This window comes from Puntigrus tetrazona, unplaced genomic scaffold (assembly GCF_018831695.1).
Source record: "Puntigrus tetrazona isolate hp1 unplaced genomic scaffold, ASM1883169v1 S000000270, whole genome shotgun sequence".
Taxonomy (NCBI): domain Eukaryota; kingdom Metazoa; phylum Chordata; class Actinopteri; order Cypriniformes; family Cyprinidae; genus Puntigrus; species Puntigrus tetrazona.
Window position 1 is genome coordinate 115,211 of NW_025047932.1, and position 11,812 is coordinate 127,022.

The window sequence follows — 11,812 nt, forward strand, 5'->3', positions numbered from 1 at the left end:
TGAAGTAGATGTTTGTCGTGGATCTGAGCTGTTGTTGTAGTTGTTGTTTGTGAAGGGAAGTGGAGGTGTCGTCTCAGAAGGGGGTCTGGGTCATTACTGACCGCAGCGCTTCACTTTATAGAGTGTGTGATGGGCTAATGTGTTTATGAGAGCCCAGGTGTGTGTCTCGGAGCTACCGCTCAAAGCAACGCACTACTTCCTTGAAAAAGTAAACAATTAGTTGATTTTTCACGGAAAGTAATGTGTTTTAATCCGAGCAGGGCTTGCTTGTTTGTTTTTAATATAAAGTCGTTCTTCTTTTACGAATGTTAAAGTCCTAAAGTGAAATGAATACAGCTAAGGCTGAAGGAAATGTAGATTCTTGGTGGCAAAGAAATGGGATGAAATACATAAATGATATTTGTTTTATTTAACATATTTAATTATTGTTGAATTGTGTAATATTCTCAGTTTGCATCTCACTGAGTTCTGAGGAACAGAATCCGAAACGGTTTGTGAAGGAACCAGTGTGAAGAACATTTTAATAATCAAAAGAATCCTTTTCTACTATAAAGAAGCTTTTGTTCAATCATCATGTAAATCAGTGTTTTGAGAAACAAAATACACATTCGTGTCATGAAAAGATATTTAAGCTGAAATAAGTGTGATTACAGTCAGTATATTTTTAGATTCTTATATTTACAATCAGTTACTTGTGGAAATGATGCTGAAATATATAAATATATCTGACACATTATTTATTTAATTTACTGTTTATAGTTTTTTCACCCTGTATTTAATGTATTGATTTTGTTTGGGTCCTGTGTTTACTGTGAATATTTAGCAGTTATTTGGCCTGGATACAGTAGCATAAACTAATTCTTAAAAAGTCCGTCATAAAATATTAATAATATTTTTTATTTGAAGACTTTTTTACTGTTGAATGATGAAAGGGTTAATCCAGATCATGATTTCATGTGAACTGAGAGCATTCAGTCATCTTCTGATCATGTTTGATTGTGCACATGATACTTCTTGGACATTTCATAACAGGTTTTTCTGGATTTGCCCAAAGTCACATGACTAGCAGCTATTAAATATGCCGGGTTCATAATCAGGTCAGAAAGTGTTTGAATATTTGTCAAAGGTGTAATCTTAACCTTATCTTTTACTCACGGAGGTGCACTTCCAGATCTCACAAAAGCTGCTCTCAGATCTAATAAATAAGCAATTCTCATTAATTCAGTTTGAAGCCACGTCATATTTAACATGACATCATTACGACACGGGAATTTTCCAGCCATCATGACATGAAGATGTCTGCTGGAGTTTCTGATTTCTTAGAAGGCAGAAGTGTGTGTTTGAGTCAGACGCCTCGCTGACCACAAGAGTTCAGATAAAGGATAAAACCTAAAGATTGTATTTCTTTAAGGTTATAGTTACACAGTCTGAACGGAAGGGTGGTAAGATCTGAGATCTGATTCTTTAGTTCATGATTAAACCCGTCTTGTCTTCTTTGGGCCGGTCTGAAGTGTTCTGATATCAGTATTACAGCAAACCACACGCCCAGACGATCACATGTTCTTTACACTGAACCAGCACCATAAACCCTGCAGCGATAAGACATATAAAGCGTAGCTGAGAACAAGCCAAAGAAACACTTCGGTTCTGAGGGTCAAGATGGACGCACTGAGCGTGATTCTTCTCTTCGGCTCGGCTCTCGGAGTTTATGTGGTTTGTTCTCTTTATTTTCTGCGCAATCCATTGATTCTTCATAAGAAGAAACGGCTGGAGTTCTACTGCAGACACGTCTCACACCGAGGAGGCAAGTGTACCTTTTCTTCTCCATTTACAGGAGTTTGAGATAATCCTAGACTTCGGCCTGGAGCACAGAAACAGTCCTCAGGTGTAAAACAATAACCAGAAATACACTGTATGCCTTAAAAATCATTATCCAGTAATATATTTGGCAAATTTCCTACCATTTTTTATTTGTAATATGCATTGCGAAGAACTTCCTCAACCCTGATCCAGATTTTTTTCCATACAATGGAGAGATATATTCAGCTTTTAGATGATGTATAAATCTCAGTTTTGAAAAATGGACCCTTATGACTGGTTTTGTGCTCCAGGGTCACTCATAACTACAGGGAGTGCAGAATTATTAGGAAAATGAGTATTTTGACCACATCATCCTCTTTATGCATGTTGTCTTACTCCAAGCTGTATAGGCTCCAAAGCCTACTACCAATTAAGAATATTAGGTGATGTGCATCTCAGTAATGAGAAGGGGTGTGGTCTAATGACATCAACACCCTATATCAGCTGTGCATAATTATTAGGCAACTTCCTTTCCTTTGGCAAAATGGGTCAAAAGAAGGACTTGACCGGCTCTGAAAAGTCAAAAATAGTGAGATATCTTGCAGAGGGATGCAGCACTCTTAAAATTGCCAAGTTTCTGAAGCGTGCTCATCGAAAATCAATCAATCAATCAATCAATCATTTTTATTTATATAGCGCTTTTAACAACACAGGTTGCATCAAAGCACTGTACAGTATAATGACAGGGATATATAGTGACGAGAGTGACCAATTTCTTATTAAATGCAGAGACGGTCTCTGTAGTCAATTCAACGATAGTCACTAGAAGTTAAGTGTCCCCAACCAAGCAAGCCAGAGGCGAAAAATCAAGCGTTTCATTCAAAATAGTCAACAGGGTCGCAAGAAGCGACTGTGAACTGAGAAAAGTCAAGCGTGCAGCTGCCAAGATGCCACTTGCCACCAGTTTTGCCATATTTCAGAGCTGCAACATCACTGGAGTGCCCAAAAGACTGGGCCAAGAAACTGGGCCAAGAAATATCTCAAGACTGATTTTTCTAAGGTTTTATGGACTGATGAAATGAGTGAGTCTTGATGGGCCCGTGGCTGGATCGGTGAAGGGCAGAGAGCTCCAGTCCGACTCAGACGCCAGCAAGGTGGAGGTGGAGTACTGGTTTGGGCTGGTATCATCAAAGATGAGCTTGTGGGGCCTTTTCTGGTTGAGGATGGAGTCAAGCTCGACTCCCGGTCCTACTGCCAGTTTCTGGAAGACACCTTCAAGCAGTGGTACAGGAAGAAGTCTGCATCCTTCAAGAAAAACATGATTTTCATGCAGGACAGTGCTCCATCACACGCGTCCAAGTACTCCACAGCATGGCTGGCAAGAAAGGGTCTAAAAGAAGGAAAACTAATGACTTGGCCTCCTTGTTCACCTGATCTGAACCCTATAGAGAACCTGTGGTCCATCATGAAATGTGAGATTTACAAGGAGGGAGAACAGTACACCTCTCTGAACAGTGTCTGGGAGGCTGTGGTTGCTGCTGCACGCAACGTTGATGAACGGATCAAAACACTCACAGAATCCATGGATGGCAGGCTTTTGAGTGTCCTTGCAAAGAAAGGTGGCTATATTGGTCACTGATTTGTTTTGGTTTTATTTTTGATTGTCAGAAATGTATATTTGTTAATGTTGAGATGTTATATTGGTTTCACTGGTGAAAATAAATAATTGAAATGGGTATATATTTGTTTTAAGTTGCCTAATAATTATGCACAGTAATAGCCACCTGCACACACAGATATCCTCCTAAAATAGCTAAAACTAAAAACTACTTCCAAAAATATTCAGCTTTGATAGTTTTCTAGGTTCATTGAGAGCATGGTTGTTGTTCAATAATAAAATTAATCCTCAAAAATACTACTTGCCTAATAATTCTGCACTCCCTGTAATAAAACATTTTAATACCTAAAAATAGTATAATTATTAAAATACTAATGCTTTAAAGAATTACAATTATTGGTATGATTGTTATGTTTAGGTCAAACTGACCATAATTTTTTATTGTTAAAAATAGTTTGTATTTCACAGCTAGGCTACTTTAAAACTGTTGTTTTTCACAAAATGTAAATATTGTAAACAGAATTTAAAATATTTGTATAATTTGTTTAAATATTTGTGTGTGCTTTCCTGACGCTCGAGCAACACCAAGATCATGAGCTGGACTCTCAGCAGATCTGTGAGAAGTTTTAGAAACACACACCTTCAGAGCCGCATGCATTTATTTCAATAAAAGATTCTGCCCAAATGCTTAACAAAATGCTTTTATTTGGGGTCAGAAGCTGCTTGAAGGTCAAGATGACAAACGGCATCATCCTCAGCACCTCAGTGTCGAAACTAAAGGTGTTTGGGTGTTGATTTAGAGAAGAACTGATGGTTTGTGATTACAGGATCTGGAGAGAAGATAGAAAACACAATGGAAGCGTTCACAAAGTGAGTTTCTGTCTTCTCTTTAACTCTGAACTTGTGTGTTGTTTTCTCTTCTTCTTTAACCCTGTGTCGTGTCGTGTGTGTGTGTGTGTGTGTGTGTCGTGTTGTGCTGTGTGTGTGTCGTGTGTGTGTGTGTGTGTGTGTGTGTGTGTGTGTGTGTCGTGGTCAGTGCCGTGTCTGTGGGCACTGAGATGCTGGAGATGGACTGTCATCTCACATCAGACGGCTGTGTGGTGGTTTCACACGATAACAACCTTCTGAGACAAACCGGATACGACAAAACCGTGTCGTCTCTGAGGTTTCAGGTAGTCATCCTATCCTTCAGACCTCCTCTGTTCATCCGTCTGTGATTTCTGAGGTCTTCTGAGTCCTGTTTTGTGTTTCAGGACTTACCTCTCTATGAAGAGCGACTCGAGGTCACGTTTTATGTTGGTAAATACTGCCAGACTTCACTGTAGCCAAGCTCTAATTATTATATAATGTAATAAAACACGCAACATTACTTGTGTTAGGACACTTCAGCACCGGGAAGGACAGAAAGTTTGTGTTACTGGAAGATCTCTTCAAGAACTTTCCCAGCATGCCAATGATGCTTGAGATCAAAGAAAACAATGACTTGCTCATCAAAAAGGTGATATTAATTGATTTCACTATTTTTTAATCTGTGCCTGTTTTAGCTTAACACTGTGAAAGAAAGCAGAAATGCAGATATAGGGTTAAGCTAAAAATCGCAACTATTTGCAAATAAATTTTGTTGACTAAATCTTTTTTACGAATCACAATAAATCTTGTAAAACAGCTTGTTAGTAATGTTCAGTAAACCTGATGAAGTGAATAAGTCCATGTCTGTTTTGTAGGTCTCTAATCTGGTGAAGGAGTATCGCAGAGAGAGTATTACAGTATGGGCTTCTGAAGAGTCTGGAGTTATGGAGAAATGTAATAAGCAGGTACAGTATTATGTCCCTCTAGAAGTCCTGAAACATCTCTCCAGGCCTGTAACGCTCTGATATTTGTGGCGTTTGAGCAGAACCCGTCCATGCCCTACATGTTCACCACGAGGCGAGGAATACTGCTTCTGCTGCTCTTCTACACCGGACTTCTTCCTTTTGTTCCTCTGAGGGAAAGTCTGCTGCTCTTTTACCTGCCCAGCGTTATCAACAGGTATTATGAGAGGATCTAGAAGTGAAATCTTTAGATATGCTTTGCGGGAACACTTTACAGTAAGGTCGAGTTCAAAACATCAGTAAATTTCAGCATTTCCTAAACATTATTAAACTAATCTTAACACCTGTGTTTCACCAACACTGATGTGATTTCTCAGGACGTATATTCCAGAAGAAGCGATCCTGAAGAACAGATTTGTGGTGTCTCTGCTGCAGAAGTGAGTCTCATTCATCTCAAAGCTGTTCAGTCACTTCTTCATCCGTTCTTTATCGTGTTTATTGGTGCTTCTCAGGTTGACCATGAGGAAGTCGTTGTTTGAACACCTGATCAAGAGAGGCTTGCAGGTAAACGTGACGTTCTTCAGCTGTTTAGAGCTAAAACAAGGTCCATTTGAAGCAGAAGCAGCGGTCTGACCTCAGTTCTCCGTCTCAGGTGCAGCTGTTCGTGTGTAACGAGGAGAAGGATATGGAAGCAGCGTTCTCGGTCGGAGCGACGGGAGTTATGACCGATTACCCCACGCTCCTCACCAACTACATCAGAAAACACCCACCTCCTGCTGTCTATTAGCTCCGCTCCAATAACACACACTACTAACTACACGTCAACTAACTAGTACACCGTCAGGTTAGGGTTAGTACTAATACTCTAATGACTGCTAGTTGACACGTAGTTAGCGGAGCTGAATTATAGTGTGTCGTGGAATCAGATCAATTCTTTCAAGTAACTAAAGTAATGCATTACTATTAAATTTACAACATAATAAACAAATAAAGTAATATCAGTTTCTTTGTTTCTCAGGCATTGATGGACAGCTCTTGGGTTGCCATGTTGAGAGAAATCAGTCATTTATAGCTCTTTCGGTGTGAAACACCTTTTACAGCTGCCAAAAATATACTTTTTGTTTTTTTGTTAGTAAAAACTAACAAGTAACCCCAGCTCAGGTGACCTGACGTGATACGAAATTTACACTATTATTTTTTTCATGGAGCAGCACAATACTGTAATGCATTATTCTTTAACAGTGGTTATAGTTAATAGAATATCTGAAGTGAACTACTAAAAAAACATGTTACAGACAATTAAGTTAATGATTTGATTCAATGCACTGTGTGTACACACATCTTTACATTGTACATTTATTTAAATGTGTTTTTAATAAAACAATACCTGCATTTAAATAAATCTGTCATTTCTATAATTACACTGTTACATTTACCTTTTGCCTGCTTAAACCTACCCGTCCCACTAACCTAACCAAAACTAATCTCTAACTTTACCCATGTACTACATGCATGCTTTACGTACACTGGACCTCATAAGAGTGTTTAGAGACACCTGCTATGAAGTGGGACTAATAACTACACCTTAAACAACAAACATGAACACAACTTTATGCTGCATTTTATAATAAGGTTTATTTCGCTTGTTAATAGTAACATTTACAGCAGGGATAGATCACCCAAGAACAGAAATTCTGTCATCATTTCCTTCAAGAAGATGTTCTGAAGGTCTTGAGGGTGGTCAGTGGACTCAGATCACCTGCAGCGGGTCTCGGTCTCGCTCGGAGATCACGACGCTGACCGTCTCGTCCAGTTCAGAGGTCAGTCTCTGTCTGAAGACGCTCAGGAAGCCTCTCTCACTGTTGCTGTGATCGCTGAGAATCACACTGGAGCCGGAAGAGACCGCATCCAGAACCTCGTGATGAGACATCTCCCCTGAATCAGAGAACAGCATCACACACACACTCCTGCAGCCCTCGGTTAGGGGTGTGTGTGTGTGTGTGTGTGAGAGAGAGAGAGATGTACCAGTGATGAAGAGGTCTGCCTTCACTCCCTGCAGCACAGAAGATCCAGATCCTGCACACACCGCTACCGTCTTCACCAGAGAGTCTGGATCAGAGCGCACACACACACACACACACACACACACACACACACACACACACACATATAAACAGAAAGTCTTATTTTGGATGTGATTTATCACAATCATTTGACAGCACTAATTTATACACATTTTACAATTTCCTAAAATTGTCGAAAACCATTATTTCATATGACTTTATAGGCTTCAACAAGTAAAGAAAGCATATGTAAATAGTACTGGATTAATTACTGGTATTAAACACCTGGAAAATGTAGCACTATTTAAGAATTTTTATTATTATTATTATTTGAACTGCTGTAAAATATTGAATGGGATATAAATTACTTTTTATGGTTGCAATATCAATTAACATATATATTGTAAAAAAATGCAACTTGATTTATTTATTAATAAATAACAAATAATTATATAATAATTAACTAATAATAAAAATATTAAAAGATACAAGGCAGATCTTTTAGGAATAAAACACTTCATACTTCAAAAGATCACACTGTACTTTGTAATCTGGGAATTTATTAGCAAGTTTTCTGTGAATTATCACTCCTATATTTTTCCAGCGTGTTGCCTTGTGTTTGATCTCAAGGTCTGTTTCTAAGTCGGTTCTCTGGTACACTACCTAGTGTGTGCTGCTCGCCCAGAGCCAGTCTGAGATGAGACAAACCCAGGTGGGTCTTCATCTTCTGGAGCGCTGTAGAGATGGACACCGGCTGGTCCAGAACACTGAGACGTCCCTGACCGCAGCCCAGGAGAGGAGCCTGACACCAGAGAAAACTACTCACTGAAAGAGCTTCTGACTGAAGACCGGAGCAACGTGCTCCAGCCAGAAAACTTCAGCATATATGAAATCAAATAAAACATTAATTATGTGGCTCTGTCTACATCTGATTATCAGCTGTTTTCTCTGAATGTGTGTTAAAGGCTCATTATTTCTGTGTATTTTCAGCATCATTACTCCAGTCTTCAGAGTCACATGATCCTTTAGAAATCAGAATAATACACTGATTTACTGTCACTTTGATCAAATCACTGCATCCGTTTAACACTAGTGACAGGTTGATGAAGCGGACTGACCGGCTGGACGTGTGTGATGTTCAGGGATCTGCTGGCGTGTGGATCGGTCAGCAGGATCTGGACGGCAGCGGTCAGCTCCGAGCTGGGACAGGTCAGAACCACCTGCTGACCTCCTGCTTCACTCCTGGACATCAGCAGCATCAGAGACCGGTACACCAGCGTGCATCACCACATCAGACTGACCGCTCACTGACCTGACCGAAGAGAACGGGACACTCTCTCTGCCCGCGAGGAGTCTGACCTGCTCCAGAAGACACTCCAGCTCCGCTTCACCCTCACAGAAGAACTCCAGCCTGTGTTTCTGAGGAGCGCTGGAGTGAGCCTGCTTCAGAACCGACACCGCCCCGGGGCCTGAGCACACACAACATGATTTTTATTTAATATCCTAATGATTTTTGTATCATCTGGACCTGTGCTGCTTCTCTGCTCCAGAGACACAGACGTTAAAGTGAAGTAGAGTAGAGCGCCATCTGCTGTCAGACAGAGTTCTCACCCATTCCTGCCACGAGCCAGTCGTTGAGGCCGTTCTGGACGCTGTCCCAGGCCGTGTGTGGAGAGAAGACGGCGATGCCGGCCTCGACGGCTCTGAGCACCAGACGCTGCTTCCAGTCGCTCTGCAGCAGACGCTTGACCGGCCGGAAGAGAGGAGGGTGATAGGAGACGATGAGCTCACAGCGCAGGGCCTCGGCCTCGGACATCACCGCCCCGGTCAGGTCATTGGTCAGCAGGATGGAGCTGACCCGCCGGGGCTTGCTGGGCTCCACCAGCAGACCCACGTTATCCCAGGATTCGGCCAGAGACAGCGGAGCGAGCCGCTCCAGAACCTCCAGCACCGCCCGCAGATCCATGCGTCCAGAGAGAAGGGGCTGATGGGAAGAAAAAGAGCGCTGCTTCTGGAGGAGAGCACGGACGAGTCTTCCAGAACACTCACGACATCTGAACATCTGCAGAAGAAGAGACAGAGAGCTCACTCAAAACACAGTGTGCACGTGTAAGTGCACTAGAGAGTGCTCCAAGCCTGGAGACACAGGTCCACATCTAAATCATAAAGTTATATTTACTCACACGATGCATATCAAACGGATCACAACTAATTTACTGAGAAGTATATAAATGAAACACAATCTGCTTATTTGACCTGCATGTGCTGATATAATCTCTGATGATTTATGAACTAAAGCTGCAGTTATAAATAAATAAAGTGTTTATAAAGTCAGTCTGCATCGCGATCATCCGGAAAGAACTGAAGAAGACCAGACTCTCATCAAACACGACACAAAAGGATTCATGCCGTTTACTATTAACAAATCAAACTTATGTTACTTATTGTATCACAGAAATCATATTAATAACTCACCGGAAACGTCGCTTCCACGAGCTTCCGGACTGTCAGCGCGTCAGAGTCGCGTCATATCCGTTTACCCGCGTTTAATTGTAGATTTTGTAGTTTTTTTAAATGAAAAGACGAGGCTCAAAATGTAATGTTGTGATTTCAATGTGATGCTTGTATTTGTAAACAGCTATTAAGTCTCTGCTAAATGACTGAATGTAAAGGTAATGTAAATGATATTTACTTCAATAATTAAATTAAATTTGGCCTACATAAGCCCAGCTCTCTCTCTGAATAATGGATGTAAATAAAATACAAATAGTGAAAAATGAGCTGCTGATTTGCTGATTTATTTCTCAGGACTGATATTATGAAAGCTGCCTGAGTCAGAGGTGATGACCCCGATCAAACAATAACACAGTATCATGACAGAGAGAGATTTACGTGGATCATAGACGTTTGAGGGATCAAACTCAAACCACGGGTCAGAGGTCGTCGTCGTGACATCATTTGCTCTCCTGTCTCTGTTTTTATTTCAGAGATCCTGATCTGATTGTACTGTACTCCTCTGGAGCTGTTCCTGCTCGTCTCTGAACACCGCGCTCTTCTTAATGTCCTTTTGTTCCAAAAGAAGAGAATCTGGCAGATCTGAAGGGTCCAGACGACACAGAAAGCAGTGTGTGTTATATAAGAGTTTAATCAAGCACTTTGGGCGCTTGTGAGGGAACGGGGTGCTCCTTTACTCTGGGTAATTTGGCCTAAGCCCTCCGATCCCAGCTGTCCAGCAGTGTGTGTGTGCGTGCGTGTGTGTGTGTGTGTGTGTGTGTGTGTGCATGTGTGTGTGTGTGTGTGTGTGTGTGTGTGTGTGTGTGTGTGTGTGTGTGTGTGTGTGTGTGTGTGTGTGCATGTGTGTGTGTGTGTGTGTGTGTGTGTGTGTGTGTGTGTGTGTGTGTGTGTGTGTGTGTGTCTGTGTGTGCGTGTGTGTGCGTGTGTGTGTGCGTGTGTGTGTGTCTGTGTGTGTGTCTGTGTGTGTGTGTGTGTGTGTGTGTGTGTGTGTGTGTGTGTGTGTGTGTGTGTGTGTGTGTGTGTGTCTGTGTGTGTGTGTGTGTGTGTGTGTCTGTGTGTGTGTGTGTGTGTGTGTGTGTGTGTGTGTGTGTGTGTGTGTGTGTGTGTGTGTGTCTGTGTGTGTGTGTGTGTGTGTGTGTGTGTGTGTGTGTGTGTGTGTGTGTGTGTGTGTGTGTGTGTGTGTGTGTGTGTGTGTGTGTGTGTGTGTGTGTGTGTGTGTGTGTGTGTGTGTGTGTGTGTGTGTGTGTGTGTGTGTGTGTGTGTGTGTGTGTGTGTGTGTGTGTGTGTGTCTGTGTGTGTGTGTGTGTGTGTGTGTGTGTGTGTGTGTGTGTGTGTGTGTGTGTGTGTGTGTGTGTGTGTGTGTGTGTGTGTGTGTGTGTGTGTGTGTGTGTGTGTGTGTGTGTGTGTGTGTGTGTGTTCGCTCAAATCCAGCTACGTCTCAGCATCCACCTAAATATACATCAGTGTGTGCGTCAGCTCTTTTGGTGTCGAGAACCAGAACCGAACTCTTCCACCAGATCTCACAGTTATTACTCTTTCTATTCATTTTGATAATTTGATCATTTATTCAGTCTTTGTTCGTTGTTTTCTATCAACACTGCTGTTAGTAATTTCCAGAATTCTGTATAAAATTTGCTATGTTTTTTTTATTATTATTAATAAGATACAGCATGTACTATATTTAGTATGACATCTACACATGATTGAAAACAACTAAATGTTGTTTAATTTAATGTGTTAATCAAGTTGATTTCTCTCGTTTCTTTTATTGTTTAATTAACATTAATGACTGCTGTCACTTTGATACTGAATGCACAGATCTAATGTAATAAATACAGATCCAGTTTCCTCCCAGTGGTTTACTTTCCGTCAAACAGCTCATAATCCTCATGAATACACATGTATGTGAACACTGAAGGGGGAAAGCTGTAGTCTGTTCGTGTCGAGTGATCTCTGTGAGAGTCTTGTCTCTTAAACATCTGTATTCTCTCTCTCTCTCTCTCAGG

At 41.3% G+C, this 11,812-nt stretch overlaps 2 protein-coding genes across 4 annotated transcripts; one reads left to right on the forward strand and one right to left on the reverse strand.

The window, feature by feature from the left end:
- The first annotated feature begins 1,447 nt into the window (after positions 1-1,447).
- gdpd3b (glycerophosphodiester phosphodiesterase domain containing 3b) lies at positions 1,448-6,528 on the forward strand. The gene is made up of 10 exons (XM_043231018.1): positions 1,448-1,804; positions 4,246-4,288; positions 4,455-4,590; positions 4,672-4,717; positions 4,798-4,916; positions 5,143-5,232; positions 5,313-5,446; positions 5,607-5,666; positions 5,742-5,793; positions 5,882-6,528. The coding sequence occupies exons 1-10, from the start codon at positions 1,660-1,662 to the stop codon at positions 6,014-6,016; spliced, it is 960 nt and encodes a 319-aa protein (XP_043086953.1). The 5' UTR covers positions 1,448-1,659; the 3' UTR covers positions 6,017-6,528.
- A 317-nt stretch (positions 6,529-6,845) lies between these two features.
- nif3l1 (NIF3 NGG1 interacting factor 3-like 1 (S. cerevisiae)) lies at positions 6,846-10,014 on the reverse strand. 3 transcript variants are annotated; one of them, XM_043231016.1, is made up of 7 exons: positions 9,768-10,014; positions 8,904-9,354; positions 8,605-8,761; positions 8,411-8,534; positions 7,956-8,094; positions 7,255-7,338; positions 6,846-7,164 (listed from the first exon to the last, which is right to left on the reverse strand). In XM_043231016.1, the coding sequence occupies exons 2-7, from the start codon at positions 9,352-9,354 to the stop codon at positions 6,980-6,982; spliced, it is 1,140 nt and encodes a 379-aa protein (XP_043086951.1). In that variant the 5' UTR covers positions 9,768-10,014; the 3' UTR covers positions 6,846-6,979. The 3 variants fall into 3 exon arrangements, with proteins under 3 accessions (XP_043086951.1, XP_043086950.1, XP_043086949.1); XM_043231015.1 differs by lacking the exon at positions 9,768-10,014 and adding an exon at positions 9,549-9,750; XM_043231014.1 differs by lacking the exon at positions 9,768-10,014 and adding an exon at positions 9,476-9,750.
- Between the last annotated feature and the right edge of the window lie 1,798 nt (positions 10,015-11,812).

Bases quoted from the DNA above. Each gene is read 5' to 3' on its own strand.
- gdpd3b (XM_043231018.1), top strand. From the start codon at position 1,660: ATGGACGCACTGAGCGTGATTCTTCTCTTCGGCTCGGCTCTCGGAGTT. The intron at 4,289-4,454 runs GTGAGTTTCTGT...TGTCGTGGTCAG, and splicing joins ACAATGGAAGCGTTCACAAA to TGCCGTGTCTGTGGGCACTG. The intron at 5,667-5,741 runs GTGAGTCTCATT...GGTGCTTCTCAG, and splicing joins GTGGTGTCTCTGCTGCAGAA to GTTGACCATGAGGAAGTCGT.
- nif3l1 (XM_043231014.1), bottom strand. The intron at 8,095-8,410 runs GTCAGTCCGCTT...CTCTGGTGTCAG, and splicing joins ACATCACACACGTCCAGCCG to GCTCCTCTCCTGGGCTGCGG. The intron at 7,165-7,254 runs GTACATCTCTCT...TCTCTGATTCAG, and splicing joins GGCAGACCTCTTCATCACTG to GGGAGATGTCTCATCACGAG.